The sequence below is a fragment of the Mauremys reevesii genome, linkage group 2 (genome assembly GCF_016161935.1).
Source record: "Mauremys reevesii isolate NIE-2019 linkage group 2, ASM1616193v1, whole genome shotgun sequence".
NCBI classification, from domain to species: Eukaryota; Metazoa; Chordata; order Testudines; family Geoemydidae; genus Mauremys; species Mauremys reevesii.
The window spans coordinates 21,673,214-21,690,344 of NC_052624.1; the positions used below are offsets into that span (position 1 = coordinate 21,673,214).

Genomic DNA, 17,131 nt, shown 5'->3' on the forward strand with positions numbered 1-17,131 from the left:
CCGGACATTCATGGCCCACCATACAATTTCCATACCCAGATTCGGCCCTCAGGCCAAAAAGTTTGCCCACCCCAACTCTAAACAGTGGATGGAGTTCTCTCTTGCCAGGTGGATCTCTACAATTTTTTCTCAGGCTACCAGAATTACTGTAGATAATTTGTTCAATATTGGAAAAAAATGTAAGATACTATACATGTCTTTTAGACTGTGTTTCCTTTTACCAATAAGCCCATCACTGGACCAAAGTATGAGCTCACTTACTTTATTTCCAAAGACATGCCTTTTTAAAACAAATATCTCTGCTTTATTATTGAGAGAACAGCTTCCATTGACAGAGAGAGCAGAGAATGGAGAAGATGAAAAATATTACTAAAAATGTTTGTATGTAATATTTTTATAAAAGGATTATTTAGCTATCTACAATGCTAAAACTTATCACTGACATCTTCATTTAAGAACAGTCCTAAGTGAAACTAGAGAACTAGTTTCTAATGTGCTGGCTTTGTTTGTGGGTTCTAGTTACCAAGAGTTACGTGAACATATTTAAAACACCATATACAACTTCAAGTACTTGTTTAAAGTAATGCTGCAAACTTCTACATAACATTATTGCATAAGAAAAATTACATTTAAAATCATACTACTACAAAACTGTTAAACTTTACAGAAAACCTCAACAACTGCTCTGTCTCATCCACTTTTATTGTTAGAAAATGTTGCATATCTTCCATTTATCTGAGTGTTTTTATTATAGCCATTGCTTAATCTACAAAAGTCTAATTTTAAAAGTTAATCAAGAAACACTGACCTAGGAGAAAATAATTTCTTCATCTTGTGATATTACCTCAGTCTTCCCAGCTTGGATCAATAAAAGATAGTTAACCAGTAGTAGAAAAAAGAACTCGCACAATAAACTGTAAGATTATCACTGATGATCACTGTTAAATAGAATGCTAGTGGTTGCTAGGCATTTAGTTTAGGTCTTAAACCAATCATAGACCACAGCTGACAGCTTTGATATACATGATTGATTGATGTAATTGAATGTGACAGAGTGCTGCATTTTATTATATCTCAAGCTTTTAAATGGAGCACTGAATTATATACCTTAAATTTAGGAACAGTATTTCAACCAACTTAATAACCAGTGTTCACAATAGCATTTGAAAATACAGTCCAACTCTACTGCTCTATTATCTGCACCTCAGTGGTAAAATCCTTTGGAAACGAATTATCTATTATTCCCTTCTTCTCTGGAAGACAATTTTCAGCAGAGTAAATGCTAGCTAAGCATTGAGACTTTGGTAAAAGAACTCTTTTTATCTGTGACAGTCACAAGCAATTCTCTAGCTGAACTTTGGTGCACCCACCACTTTTTCTCTTCCTGAGCAACACCACAGCAAAACTTGACATCATATGAGCAATATAATGGAGAGATAATATACATGGCACCAATTCAAACAACTGCATTCTCTGCATAGATTAGGCCAGCTGGATGGGATAGTGTGAATGGTCAGATATCTCTGTCACCTACAGATCACCAAGGATTGCTAGTCACCCATTTATTTCTACATCTGCATGTCTGACGTTGACTGGCATCATCACAGCACAACCATAGGGGAGTATAGATGGGTTAGGGATGAAACTAAATGATTTTTTTGCATCAGTCTTCACCACAGTTGGGCAGATATCTCACCCAGACCTGCTCTTTTCTGGTAATAAAGAGGAGCTACTATCAGAGATCGAGGTGTCAGAAGAAGAGGTGCTGGACCAAAAATGATAATTTAAAAATCAATAAGCTACTAGGTGGAGATGGTATATCCAAGAATTCTGAAGGAGCTGAGGTGTAAAGTGGAGAGCAACTAATCAAAATTGGCAATCTCATTAAATACTGTTTCCAGAGGATTGGAGGAGAGCAATGATGTACCTATTCTTGATCCAAGTAATTGTAGACCAGTAAGTCTTATATCTGTACCTGGCAAATTGTAGGAACAGTAACAAAACACCTGGAAGATCATGATATGAGAGGGCCTTACCAGCACAGTTTCTGCAAAGGAACATTGTGTCTCATCTCAAAAACCTCAATAAAGTAGTGGATAAGGAGAATCATTTGACAATTTTTTCTTAGACTTTCAAAATGCCTTTGACAAGGTCCCTCGTAAGAGACTACTACAGAAGTTTAATAGTCCTGGTGGGAGAAGCAAAGGAGTGTCATGAATCAGAAAACAAAGAGTAGGATTACATTGTCAATGTTCATCATGACAAAAGTTTAACAGTGAGGGGCCTCAACATTCTGTACCAGGTCCAGTGTTATTTAGATTAATAATCTGAAAAGGGGGACGAGTAGTGAAAGAGTGAAATTTGCGGATGACACAATTATTTAGGTTAGTCAAGACCAAAAAATTCTCTGAAGAACTTCAGATACACTTATGTAAATTAGCATTAACCCACAACATGATGACAAATGAAATTTAATGCTGATAAAACCAAAAAGTAATACACCCTGGAAAGAAAAGTTTTAACTACCCCTACACCATACAGGTTCCTAAATTAACTGTCAATTCAAGAAAGGAACCAGGCAGCATTGTAGGCTGCTCAATGAAAACCTCTTTTCAATGTTCAGCTGCAGTCAAAAAAGCAAACAAGATGGCAGGATGCATAAGGAATGAGAGAATAATATGGAAAATACTATAATACCATTACATAAATCAATGGTGTGTCCTCATCTGGAATACTTTGTGAAGTACTGGTCACCCTATCTCAAAAGAGATATTGCAGAACTAGAGGGGATTCAGAGAAGGGTGACATAAATGATCAAAGGTTTGGGATTGTCTGTCTTAGAAAGGAGGCAACAGAGAGGGCACAAGTATGTACAACAATAAACAGCAGCTTCCATTTTTCCAATTTCATAATATAAGAATTTAGTGACATTCAGTGAAATTAACTGGGAAATTCAAAAGTGATAAAAGGAAATACTTTTTTCCCACAACACATAATTAGACCACATAACTCACTTCCATTGTAAGTTGTTCAAGCAAAGAACTTAGCAAGATTAATAAAAGGGACTGGACATTTATATGGATGACAATATCATCCTGGGTTATCATAATTAATGATAAAAATGTTGTAAGGAATATCAAATCTCATGATTCAGGGCTTAAGCCATTCTCTAACCCAGGGGTTGGCAACCTTTTAGAAGTGGTGTGCCGAGTCTTCATTTATTCACTCTAATTTAAGGTTTCGCGTGCCATTAATACATTTTAATGTTTTTAGAACATGTTGGTTCTAAAAGTCTATAATATATAACTAAACTATTGTTGTATGTAAAGTAAATAAGGTTTTTAAAATGTTTAAGAAGCTTCATTTAAAATTAAATTAAAATGCAGAGCTCCCCAGACCGATGTCCGGGACCTGGGCATTGTGAGTGCCACTGAAAATCAGTACGTGTGTCATAGGTTGCCTACCCCTGCTCTAACCATTAGAGATCAAGATAAAACAATGTGCAGGCATGTTATCCTCTATTTGCCTACTGTGAGGTTCTTACACCTTCCTCTGAAGCAGCTAGTACTAACCATCATCAGACAGGATACTCGACTAAATGGACCTTGGGTCTATTGCAATATGGCAGCACCAGTGTTCCTAACTATTGGTATTTAAACCTATCCTAACTGTCCCATGCTAATCTGGTGAGATTTATTGTTATGTTATTGCTGTGATGTCATTCTCAGAGATACTGCTTTTGGAGCTGTAGTTCGAAGCAGTAATGTAGCTAGACATTCGTAGACACATTTGTTGATGTGTTGTTGCCTCTCTTCAGTATACTCAAAACCTCCCATAGATGACATGTCATCATATACAGTATGGTCTGTAGCACAGAATGAGCCAGGGACACTCAACATTGGGTTAATAAAACAATGGGTAGCGGGGAGGGGAAGAGGTGGATGCCTTCAAAACAGGATTTAAGGGGGACTTAAGTATTGCATGCACCTACTACGTGCCCTGTGAGCAGTGGATGGCATTTCATTGACAGAGAGGAAATTACACCTCTAAAGTAGGAGTGGCATTAATACATTCATCAAGATGAGAATAGATTCTGGAAGGTTTGCAAAAAAGTCAGAATATTTTTGGTATGTGGTAAAAAATACATCTTTATCTTGCCTAATCCCTTTTTTAAAACCTCTTCTCAGCAGTGTGCATCTCCACTCACAGCATCTTTCCAGAAAGTGAAGACTAACTGAAACATAAAATGGGTTTCAATTTTGACAACTTCTCTCCTTCAGCAAATAGTTTTGAGAGTCAGCATGAACTGAAGAGACTGATAATGCAGGGTCTAGAACCTACAAAGTCCTGTGTGCTAATCCCAGTTCTGCACTAACAAACTGTGTAGCTTTGGGCAAATCATGTAACCTCTCTCCTTCAATTTTCTAAGTAAAACTGGATACTACTTACCTCTCTCCATCCCTCCTAGGAGTGCTGTGTTGATTACAGTAGCCAATGTATATACCACACAACTCAGAAAATGTAAAGTGCTAGTATTTTCAAGTCTGCAAGATATTGTAGTTAGCCTCCTTGCAAGGGCCTGCAGGAAAGGGAACTGCAACACACTGACTTCCATATGAATTGTTTATTGAATAAATACATGCATCATAATGTAGAATTACATGAGCAAAAAAGGCAATCTGTACAAAATAGATCACACTTTGTTCTCGTTTCAACTCTCACCAGTTGCTGCACCTCTGCTAAAGAAAGGATTCCAAACAAAAGATTCATCTCTTTTAATCCAAGTGACACACAGTGATTTGTTTTTGGATTATGCCAGCTCTGAATTTAAGAGTGCTGGTCTTCTTCCCAGTGAAGCGCAGCATTTCTAAAAACCGTTTCCATATCACAGAACATAAATGTTGGTAAATACAGCTAACAAAGCTCATTTTTTATTTGAAACATATTTTAAACACCTTAATATGTTCATATTCTAAGGCACAGGATAAACAAACAAACTACATGGAAAGCTAATCACCTGACATTCAAACCTTGACTTACTAACAAGATAGGGTTTTTTGGACCAAAAGGAAAAATAAGCATCTTCGCTTTTTTGTCTTCCCAAATAAAAGAACAAGCCAGGACTAACAGTTACTATGACACACTGATTTTTTCCCCCCACTAGTGAGGGCAGAAAAAGACACTCTTACTTGGACCGAATTGTTCTGATCCATTTTTTACGCAAGGCCAGATTTTCAAAAAGCACCCAGCGGTGACTATTGAGAACAAACAGGAGCTGCTGGGTGCTCAGTTATTTTGAAAATGTGGCCTCTTCATTTTAGGTACCTAAGTGGAGCTGGGCTATCTTGAAAATCTAGGCCTGATGGTGAGTGCTGAGCCATTTTGAAAATCTGTGCTATAAATTCTACATTCATTTTCTCCTCCATTATTATGTCTTGTCTTTACAACAAACACCGAAACAAGGAAAAACATGCGGTTATTTGTGATCCAGCACCAAGGCTGACTTCTTCTTCAAGTCAGCACTTAAAGTTGAACCATAATATGGAGCTGGAAATTTAGCCTTTAGATAGGGACTGAACCCCCAGACACTGGTCATGGTGTTAATCACAGCTGTCAACTACATTTACACTAAGAATCCTTCCTTCTAGAAGCTGAACTGAGGCAAAAGGCAATGCCACTGAGCTAGACCTCCTTTACTTACATCAGCTCTTACTTTCTGCACCTTCATTTGCATCTACATCCATTCTCTCTCTGTTCCTCCTCCCTACAGTGTAAAGGGATGAATGATTATTCCATAAGGAAAGTTATATTTCATAATATATTCCATTGTGTGTGTAGATAATGAGTGTGTGTATGTATTTATACATACCCATTAATACACAGAGTGGAACCTTTAGTGAATTTGAACAAGAGGCAGACCTGTTATATGAAGTGGAAAATTCTCCAGTTTTCTTATGGTTTATAGGGCTCTCTGCACAGTTCAATCCTGCAGTCTAAACGCTTACAAAACTCCCAGTGAGAGTTTTGTCTGCTGAAGCTGTTCGTGAAATAAAATGACCTCACTATAAAAGAGTTCCACTGTATATATGAGTACGTGTGTAATAGATAAATAGTGTGAAAACAGAGATTGACATCAAACTAAAATGGGCTGATGCTTAATTTTGATGGAAACAACAGGCTACATCTACGGTAGGCACTTTGGTATATTTAGTAACGTAGGTATATTCTACATCTAGAATTAAGGTTCTGTTAGTAATTATATTATAAAGCTATTTTTTCAGGAGTTTATTCTGCCTTAAAAATTCTTTCTTGGCTAAGACTCAATTCTAGACTCTTAACTAAATAATACACTTCTGTTGTCTAATTGCATATTTACCCAAGATTATGAGACTAATGGCTTTGAAAGAGCTGCACTGGTCTCTTGCGTTCATAATGCACATTTTATAACAGTCTGAGAAAGCTTTCAAAAAGGAAAACAGATTGGATACAAAAACAGTCCTCCTGTGATTCATAGCAGGAAGGTTGTAGGGGTGTGTCCTCAACTCTCAATTGTCTACTTTCTTGCTGGTGTGTGTTATCTACGTGGTTGCGGGTCCTGGTAGAAGAATACAGCAATGTTTCAAAAGAACCTACCTGGCACATGGTAGTATTGGGGGTGCATTTTGCCTCATGTACCAGGAACATTAGGCAGCAATGAAGCAATTACGGAAAGAGTGTCAACTCTGGATTTCATAGTGTTTTTTTTTCCAGTTTGTGCTCCACTTTAATATTATACATATTCCATATAATAAAAAGACTACTGTGTCTATTTGATGAGCCTGAATTATAAGATGCTTCATATACCTTATTTGTCAATGTAATGACAATGCAATTGTTAGGACAGTCCATGAGTGGTTATTTAGGAGACCTGGTTTCTAATATGGAAGGTGACTGTCCTCACCATTCTTTCAGAACATCATAAGTACGGTGCTATAAATTATGGGAATAAATTACACCAATAAGAAATAATAAGTCAATCTGCATAATAAAATATTGTACGTTTTATAAGTCTTCATTCCTGCATCAAATGAAACCCCAGATTTATATGCTGTGATTCATGGACCATGACAATCCTTTCTTCATATAATGTTTCTAGAATTCTCAACTCTAAAACACATTTATTATATTCTCTAGAATGACTTTCCAATAATACATTTCTATATAAATATTAAAATATTAATGTTTTGTACGTTTTCTTTTACTAGCCTTACAGGGCCAGAAACGCACTGTCAAATCTTAATAATGTCTTTCAATTAAAAAAAAAATCCACAAAATTAATAATTTTAAGACCATTTTGCTACAAGGGCAAAACAAGATTTGTCCAAAGAATTTAACATGCATTTAGAAGAAAATATCTATCCTTGATCTGTTTTCTTCTGACTTCAAACCAGGATGGAAAAATTATAAAAAAAATAGTATATATTTACATGGTACAGTGTACCTCGGTGATATACAAAACAAGGCAGGAAAACAGCAGAACAGCATCTTTTCACTTTCTAATAGGTACAACTGCCATAAAGTTCAATTTAAACACAAGAGGTTACTCTACCATACCATTGCACATTACAGTAACATGAAAAATAGTTCAGCAAATTAAAATACAAAGTTTACCAATAAGATTGGCTAAATCTACATATAATGTCCAAGTGTTATAAAACTATTGGGGTGTGTCTAATAAGTAAATAAATGAAGCTATAAAAATAATATTGATACATCTGTGAGAACAATGCTTTTAAAATATATAAAGGTTGGCAAAAGTATGCTAGGGGGAACTCCTGGTGTCTAACGGCGCCTAGGTTACAACACGTGGCTTTGTACCATCTTCTGTTAAGTCATACCTAAAAAGGGACAGAGCAAAGGGGAATTATTATTTAAAGTAGAGTTATGTTATTGTAAACCACCAAAACATTATCATACTCACCACTGGGTCCAGCCTTTGGTAAGTTCTTCAGATGCCAGAGGTATCAATAACTGTGAGAGGGATGTTAAACAGACAGTGAATGCACTGGGTGCATATTTAAGTCTAAACTTCTCTTTAAATGGTCAGAGTTTGACACTGGGCTACACTGAAAGCAATATTGCCAGCAGAGAGCATTTTACACACATGCTGGCATGTGTATTTGATACCAGTTGATTTCTAGAGGAGGTTTAAGTTGTTGATTTTGATCTATAAAGTAGTTTGGGACCAGGCCACTTGAAAGATCAACTTTTGCTCCTGTGATATCACGGCAGCTCTGACTGGCTGATGTGCTCATGCTAAAAGCCCCCTAGTTTAAATGGGAGGAAGCTGGCAGCAGAGCATTCATTGTGGATGATCCTCAGGTCTGGAATCCCTTACTCAGTCCATCAGAGCCCAGATCTGGTGACTTCCAGGACTGCAAGTCTTGCATATTTTTCCCCAAAACCTTTCCTAGGCATGGTGGAGATTAAAGAGGTTTTGCAGGATGGTGAACTGGGTTGACAGATTAACTTTTTAAGGGGTAAAGAAGGTCTTTGACAGAGGTTCTCTTCATGCCTTTCTACATTTTGTTGTTTTGATTACTGTGTGTGAATTTCTTGTGTGTACTTTGAAAAGTGCTTTTACTTGCTTGTTCAGTTCAACACCAAGTAAACATGCCCTTACAATGGCCCTACAATTACTTGCAGGAATAATAATTTAAAGTAAATCAAATGGCTCAGATCCCATTTTCAGGATCTGCAATCCTGGGAGACCATTTTCTTGCATTTCATCCATTTCTATTACTCCTCATCTGTCTGTACTATCAATAAGTCAGGCATTTAGAGCACTTGTGTATATTTCAGCAGGAGTGTATTATTCTCCCCCTTTCTGCCATCTTCTGGTCTGCCATTCTTCCCACCCCTTGCCATTTTTTCCTGTCCTCACTGAGGCTTGAGGTATAGAATGCCACTGATTCTGAAAAACAATAGATCTGAACCAGGCACTCACTCAGTCAGGCTTAGGCCCAAAGGTTTTAGTCTTTATAGCTGTGACCTGCTACATGACATTTTTCAGCTTGTTTTCAACTTACCTTGCCAAGCAGCCCTTTGTCTTTGGACAAGAAACCACCACTGTTCTTCACTGCTACATCTAGCGTCCTCTTCTGCACGTCAGGTAGAGAAACACTGAAATCAAAGCTAACATGAAAAAAAATATCATTTTAGTGAGGATTTGGTGCCTGAAACATGTAATATGCTTTGAACTGTGCTAGTTTTGATGCTGCTGCTGCTAAACACCACGATTCTCACTGACCCATTTCTAGAGCATTTCTTTTACATTACAAAATAAAAGCATACAACAAATAAGGTATGGGTGAGAGAGAGGGAAAAAAAGAAAAAAGAGGATAATCCTACTGTCCTGTCCAACATTTCCATTCAATAAAGTGTTCAGTGCTTAAATCAAATGTTCAGAGCTATTACGTTTGATCCTGTTCCTAGCACCTAGTGCTAATAAAATGGGCTGATCATTGGTTATCTGGGGAAATAGGAGGAGGAATCCTACTCTCCACCCTGTAGTGATGCTTCACATTTCATAATCAAGATTCAAGGCTGCATCAGACTCCATGGCTCAATGTCCCCATTCTCCAGGGGGAAACAGCTGGTGGGTCTGTACAGCAGCAGAGCCACTGGCCTCATGCCCTTCTATCACAGTCCCTCCCCAATTCTCCCCCACAACAGCATACAAGGAGCCAAGTAGACTCTGAAATCCTCCCTACTCACAGAGTGGAATGCATTTCGTTCCTTTACATCTGGGACCTCTGCACTTCTGGAGAGTGAGGGAAGCCTCTATACCATGACTCCAGCTATGCATTCACATCTATTGTCCCTGCAATACACATACCTGACTCACTGCTCTGTAAAGCACTTTGTTTTATCAAAGAAACTCAAATCTGTCACCTGGAAGGGGAGGATGGAGGTGTAGTCTTCGGGAAACCTCCGTGGATTTTAACAACCCTCTTGTTTTTCTGGTCTATTTTTAATGATCTAAAAACCAGGGCTCTGGTAGCAAAGTGGACTGATGCTACTCTAACATCTGGCTGACTGAAGATTGTCCTCTCCTTCCACCATCCAAAAGACTAGATGTGCTGGTCTACTGAGCTGGCTACAGGTAAACACCAAGCACCCTAGCATTCCCTGCTACAGTCCCAAATCCTTGTAAGGACTAAGAAAGGGAAGGCGCAAGTCAAGCCACTGTCGGGAGCTCACTTGTGTGGAGGGTACACCTGGGACTGAGACACTTTGGCAATGGCAATTCTAAAATGGGAAGATCTTGTTTCCAGATTGGCTCTGTAAGGGAGAAGTCTTGCAAGGCAGGCTAGGAAATAATCCTCACAGGAAGCATGCCACTTTGAAAGGCCCTCTTCTGCCTCAGTACTGGCATGCTGGCAAACAGGCCTAGTTCCAGGCAGAATGGTCACACAGAGGCAGGAAAAAGAGCCACTATTTAAGATCCTCAGCCTATGATTAAACCATGTTGCTCAGGAGACTGGAAGTAACCTCAGCTTTCTTTTGTGTTTTTAGGCTTTGCTTTATTATTTTTGTGCCTTGATTTCTGTTTATAAGTTTAATGTATACATATGTTTCATCATTTATAATATTGCTCTTTCTGTGATGCCAAATGCCACCTGTGGATTACTATTTTTTGCCAGATTTTTTCAGAAGTTTCCCAGTTACGAACACCTGTTTGTCTCTAAAGGTATTGCAAATGGTGAGAGCCATAATGTAGACACCTCATTAGCTGCTAACACGACTTGAACGAATGTGTTAATTAGAACTTCTCTGCACAAGATTAGATGACATAGAGCTTAAAATGTCAGTCAGCTGCCCATCTAGGGCTCTCAGCGTTCCTAATATCAGTGGAGTCAAATCAGTTAGCAGCAGTGAGACACGTCTGAAAACTTTCACCTCTGAAGAAAGGTCTTTAGGCTGTGTTTGCACTAGCAAAAGTGGTACTTGTAATTCATCACCAGTGCTAACAACAGTGGAAGCTTTATAACAGATCAAGCTCAAGGATTACATTATATGGCGATAAAGACAAGTACCCTGTCTACACTACTGTTTCCACCAATTCCCACTGGTAGAAGAGACTGGTGGTGAATTACAGGCCAAATTTTTGTCAGAATAGACAAGGCCTTACTGAAGTCACTGGAAACAGACAGAGTAAAAAAAAAACCTAAGGACTTGACTTTTTGTTTGAAAATTTCCAGCCTACCCCCAGTTCATGCAACAGAAGTTTCACAGCTTTGCTTCTTACATAATGTAAAACTAGTAAACTGAAAATGTAACATACGTTTGATCGAACACTGGGTTTAAGGTCTTCTTTGATACATGTGTTTTTCTTCTTCCTGATCTTCTCTTGTCAGGTAATAAATACATTCGGACGTACGGGTCAGATCCCTCCTCTGAAAAGGCGATTAAATTTCTGTGATAAAAGATCCCAAAGAGAACCCCAACCCAAAGAGAAAAACAGATTAGAACATAGCTAGAGCTTGTTAAATACGACAAAGAATAATGTGCTAGTTTCCTATTTGGCTGCACTTTTTTGGTCAACTTACACTTTCATCCTTTGTTAAATTAAGAAACAGCTGATGATTGTTTGGCCAAACAGTGACTAAGGGTACGTCTATACTGCCCACCGGATCAGTGGGTAGTGTTCGATGTATCAGGGATCCATTTATTGTGTCTCGTCTGGACGCGATAAATCGATCCACTAATCGACACCCGTACTCCACCTTGGCAGAAGGAGTAAGTGCAGTTGACGGGGGCGCTGCGGCAGTCAACTCGCTGCCGTGAGGATGGCCAGGTAAGTCGAACTCAGATACTTCGACTTCAGCTACGCGAATAGCGTAGCTGAAGTTGTGTATAACTTAGTTCGAACCCCCCGATAGTGTAGCCCAGGCCTAAGTGAAGTGAACTACATGAAGCGAACTACAAGTATTTGAGTTATGTAGACATTGCAGAGGGAGAAGAATTGTTTAGGGAGAACTAACTGTGATACACACCTGGGAATGATGTGATGAATTGAACAAAACAATAACTGGAAAAAATTCCTAACAATTGAATACTTTACACTGTGGGAAAGTCTTCTAAAATAAGTGGAGAAAGCCCAAGTGCCTGCAAGATTTCAAACTAGGTTAGACAAAAAACTAACAAAATATACTCTAGGGAAAAATCCTGCATTCCAAGTGAGATTGACTACATGGCTTAACAGTAAGGCTAAGATTTTGTCAGGCATATTTATAGTAAGAGTCACGGACAGGTCACAGGCAATAAAGAAAAATTCATGGAAAACCATGACCTGTCTGTGACTTTTACTAAAAATATGTATGACAAAATGGGGAGCTGCAAGGTCACCACACTGCCTGCACAGGCCCTGGCTTGGAGCTGCAGGGTCCCACCCTCCACAACTACTGTGGCTGGAAGCTGTGGGGCACCCAGGCTCCCAGCCGCTATAGGTGGTGGGGGGATGCCGCAGCTCCCAGCCGCTGTGGGCTGAAGTCACACAGGTCTCTGCAAGTCATGGATTCCATGACTTCTGCAAGCTCCATGACAAAATTGTAGCCTTATTTAACAGCAATTTTTCCCCTTTCTAACTTCTATAAAATTTTCATTGTAATTTAGAAGGTTCAAATCATTTATTTCATCTCCTAAACATGTATCTATGATGTTTAATATATGAAAAACTGCTGTGCTTTGAGTACCAAGCAAAGTGGAAATAAGCCTTTTGAAATACATTAAGTTTTCAGACAGGTAAGTGTGAAGTCAATAGTCAACTTTTTTAAGCTGTTTACCACCAGCATTGTATTTCTGCAATGTTGGATGTTGTTACACTAGCAATAATTGCTTATTAGTAGGTACTATTAATTGTAATGCAGTAGTACCCAGAGGCATCAATTGAGATCACAGCCCTGTTGTGATAGGTGCTATATTAACACCTAGTAAGAGATAGTCCCATTGTATTAATTTGGATAGAACATGTGGTATAAAAGTATTACACATGTCCCAGTTACCGTCCAGCATTAAACAGTATTAAACAAGGGTTGGCATTTGGGATACAGAGACCTCAGCCTGCTTAGTACCATGGCAATCACAGCATTAATATCCTTGTAGCATTTTATTAGAGATACAGAAAAAGAAGGAAAAACAGTTAAAGCGTTTGAGATGCAAAGTATTAAATAAGGTTTTCATTTTAACAACATCCCCTTTTCCCTTTCCCTTTATCTGAAGAGAATTTTTAGAAAAAAAACCTCCTTTGTTTAACAGTCTCTTAGATGGTATCAAAGATGGTAATAACTATTCTTTTGAGGAAAAGAGAAGAAGTTAGTTGAGCAAGGATAGTGCTGTTGTTGAGGTTGTTATTAAAGTCCAATTGCGTTGTCTAAGATGACAAGACAAACAGGGAGAAAAAAGAATAGCAAAGATAGAAAATGAAGCTTCTGTCTCTGATGCTGACTTGCAATCTCACTGCTGGAAAAAACAACAGGTGGTCTTGTCAGCTACTCTGAGACCTGCCAAACTTGTGCAAGCATCGGATTGTTTAGGGCATTGCTTTTAGCTGATTCTCTAGTCACAGGCTTAGAGCAGTGTTGCAAAATATGTATTCTTGGCCGGCTAAGCTAGACTCTCATTAGACAGAAGGAAACAAGAGAGAGAGATGTTTCAGAGTGGTAGCCGTGTTAGTCTGTATCAGCAAAAACAACGAGCAGTCTTTGTGGCACCTTAGAGACTAACAAATTTATTTGGGCATAAGCTTTTGTGGGCTAGAACCCACTTCATCAGATGCATGAAGTGAAAAATACAGGAGCAGATATAAATACATGAAAGGATGGAGGTTGCTTTACCAAGTGTGAGGTCAGTCTAACGAGATAAATCAATTAACAGCAGGATACCAAGAGAGGAAAAATAACTTTTGAAGTGGTAAGAGAGTGGCCCATTTACAGACAGTTGACAAGAAGGTGTGAGTAACAGTAGGGAGAAATTCGTATTGGGGAAATTAAGTTTAAAGAGGCAAAATAAGGTAGGAAAGGAAAAGGACACATGGAGGAGGAGAGGAAACAACAAAGTTTCATATCCCAGGTGGTGATGGGGATTTAGCGGAAGCTGGTGGAAATGGCAATTTCATCTCGGTCCCTCTCTCTGGCCTGGCTTGGTCAGGACATTTCTCAGGATTAGGAAGGTGATCTGGGGCCATAAGAGAAGTTGGGGAGATGGTCAGGCTCACTTCAGTAGCCATTTTTCTCCTACTTTCTTTAAGAACCCCAAAAGGGAATGCTGGGTGGAACAGCCCATCCCCACATTATTTTGTCCCCCAATTAGGCCTAGTTTTCAACACATAAATTCTGGTTCACTCATTTCTGGTTCCACAATTCTCTTGCTTACCAAGCGTTCTCTTAATACAATCCTTAAATGATAGCAGCAGCATTTTTGTTTGGACTAGCTGAGCCTCTGTCTTGCTTTTTTGTACCTTCTTCCACCAAAATTTGATGTTACAGGTTACTGTGACAATATTCAGGTTTCAGAGAAGCAGACATGTTAGTCTGTATCCACAAAAAAGAACAGGAGTACTTGTGGCACCTTAGAGACTAATAAATACATACATTTATATTTATAAATATATAAATATATATAAATAAATGTGTTAGTCTCTAAGGTGCCACAAGTACTCCTGTTCTTTTTTTGACAATATTATGAACTTACATTCACTTCTCATAGTTCAGCCCAATTATCACAACAGTCCCTGCTGCACATAGTTTACATTACAGTCTGAACAGATAAGACAGACAGGATGGGAAGGGAAAAGGGGGCACAGAGAGGTGAAGTAACTTGCCCAAGGTCACAGACCATATGAGTGCTGGGAACACAGCCCATGCTTTGACTCTCAGTCCATACCTCTACTCACTAGACCATGCTGCCTCCCCAAATTGCACTGGGGTTTTGAATATCTTCTCACAGAGTGACAGCAGCTCCTACATGTGGCTTTCAGTTCCTGCTGATATAATCTAGATGTCACTGTTGAGAACTATCACCTAATGGCAGTAGTGGCGATTTTGTGATTTAGTCTGTCTACCACTGATGAATACAACAGTATATGATTTTGGCATTTACATATTATCATACTCTAACATGTGGCCTTAAAAGAGCTCCAGCCAACCAGACCAGTCTAAGAGGATGGAGGAAGAGACTGGACACTGGTAGGTATGCCAAGCATCATGCAAAAATATACAGTTTGATGTGCTGTGTTTACCTGCAGGAATGCACCACCACAATAAGTTTGTTTCTTTGTGAGCTCTGACGAATTGTCAACTGAATTTGGCCTAATGGAGACTGTCCCAGAGTTGTTCCACTGTGAAAAGAAATACATTGCATGCTATATAAATGGCATATAAAAGAACAGATCAGTTGAATTATATGCAGAGTAGAATGGTTGCTGTGCTCCTCTACACTATCTTTAATGAAGGTCCTTTGAGAATTCCAAATACAGCAGCAGAAGAATAAAAGGAAATGTAAACAGCAATGAGGACTATTTGCAGCAATCCTCATTAGTCTAATAGAAACAGAGTGGTTATTAAACCTCCTAGATTTCACATTAAGTCCTTTAGCAGTCAACCCTGCCTTTCACCTACTCAAAGACCAGACTCAACATAACTAACTGACTTTGTTACATTAATATTAGTAGGATCCCATGGAAAAGTGGGCTGCAATTCACTAGTCCATAATGAACCAATATTATATGGGCATTTCTTTAAAGTGTGGTTATGGTTTGAAAGATAAATGTAAAAATGGTACCTTCTTATTTCCTTACTGTGGGTCTGCTCATTTGCATACTTGCTTACTTTACTGATAAAAATAATGATTTCATTCCTCGTTGCACTGCACAGCCAATATTGCTACGGAGCATAAGCTGGAATTTATTCTACTTTGTGCATTAACAAATCTGACAACTATATTCTAATTGCAGAATCTTTCTTCCTGAGGCATTAAGAAGCAGAAAGCTCAGAGACTGATTTTCAAACACCAAGCTGACTGCAGTCCTGGCAGTTAGAAAAATCCAAATGAGGGGGAGGGATAGATCAGTGGTTTGAGCATTGGCCTGCTAAACCCAGGGTTGAGAGTTCAATCCTTGAGGGGGCCACTTAGGGATCTGGGGCAAAAATTGGTCCTCCTAGTGAAGGCAGGGGGCTGGACTTGATGACCTTTCAAGGTCCCTTCCAGTTCTAGGAGATTGGTATATCTCCAATTATTACCTTTATTATTAGTAGGCTCTTCCCTTTTGGTAGTGGTACTGACAGTGCTTTACTAGAGCAACTTAAGTGTATTGCAATAAACAAGTATTTAACACTCTACTTTTCAAGTTGTCGCAGTCTCTGACGTAGCTCCTGTGTGGCGATGGGCAGCGATATGTCTGAGGCGATACTTGGAGTTGGTTCTTTGACTGAGAGGTGGCTGGGAGAATAGGTGACGTTGGAGGCAAGGAGACTGGAGGAGCTTCGGCTGAGATCCGCTGGCCACTGGGGACTGGCATTAGGAGGATGATTTTTTTCAGCTATATCAGTCTTTTTATCACTGTCAATCACTGGGGAACCTGGGACTGGTTTGTGTGAATCAACTGGTGGTGAAACAGGGACCTGAGGCTTAAAAGAAGTTTTTCTTGAGTCTTTGGAAACAGAAGGCCTCTTTACTTGGGCTGAGTGTTGGTGATCTGGAGACCTCTCTGGCTTTTCAAGAGACAGTACCTACAGGCAGTAAACACATTAGTGGTCACACATGATAATACAGAAAACAAGAATATATATTTATTTCTACCAGCTTTTTGGTAAGATAACACATTTTCGGCATGTTTTTGTGCCTTCATTTAGCATTAGTCTAACTTTTATTCATGCCTGCTGTAATGTGAATACTTCCACACTGCAAAGCACAACACCTGGTTCTCTGTATGGAAATTGCATATTAAAATTAATGAACTACTAAAACTACCCAACATCACTATTTTCCCTACTCATCTGGCATTTTCATCCTCATTATTCCTTCCCACAATATGGCCATTGTTGGTGCAAGAATTGTCTACTCTGCAGCTCTTGCCATCTGGAAAGCCTTC

General features: G+C 39.0%; 2 protein-coding genes across 3 annotated transcripts in view; both read right to left on the bottom strand.

Annotated features, from left to right (window-relative positions):
• The window catches only part of NCAPG2 (non-SMC condensin II complex subunit G2), a 145,590-nt gene extending 144,739 nt beyond the window's left edge, over window positions 1-851 (bottom strand). Inside the window, exon 1 of the mRNA XM_039525839.1 lies at window positions 809-851. The gene's annotated coding sequence lies outside the window, so the exon portion shown is untranslated. The remainder of the gene's footprint in view (window positions 1-808) is intronic.
• A 3,758-nt stretch (window positions 852-4,609) lies between these two features.
• Window positions 4,610-17,131, bottom strand: part of ESYT2 (extended synaptotagmin 2) — a 132,899-nt gene continuing 120,377 nt past the window's right edge. For both annotated transcript variants that reach the window (XM_039525080.1, XM_039525081.1), the window contains 6 exons: window positions 16,381-16,769; window positions 15,281-15,379; window positions 11,327-11,458; window positions 9,069-9,174; window positions 7,961-8,010; window positions 4,610-7,877 (listed from right to left, as the gene is read on the bottom strand). In XM_039525080.1, the coding sequence (XP_039381014.1) occupies window positions 7,832-7,877; window positions 7,961-8,010; window positions 9,069-9,174; window positions 11,327-11,458; window positions 15,281-15,379; window positions 16,381-16,769 (822 nt within the window). In that variant the 3' untranslated portion in view covers window positions 4,610-7,831. The remainder of the gene's footprint in view (window positions 7,878-7,960; window positions 8,011-9,068; window positions 9,175-11,326; window positions 11,459-15,280; window positions 15,380-16,380; window positions 16,770-17,131) is intronic.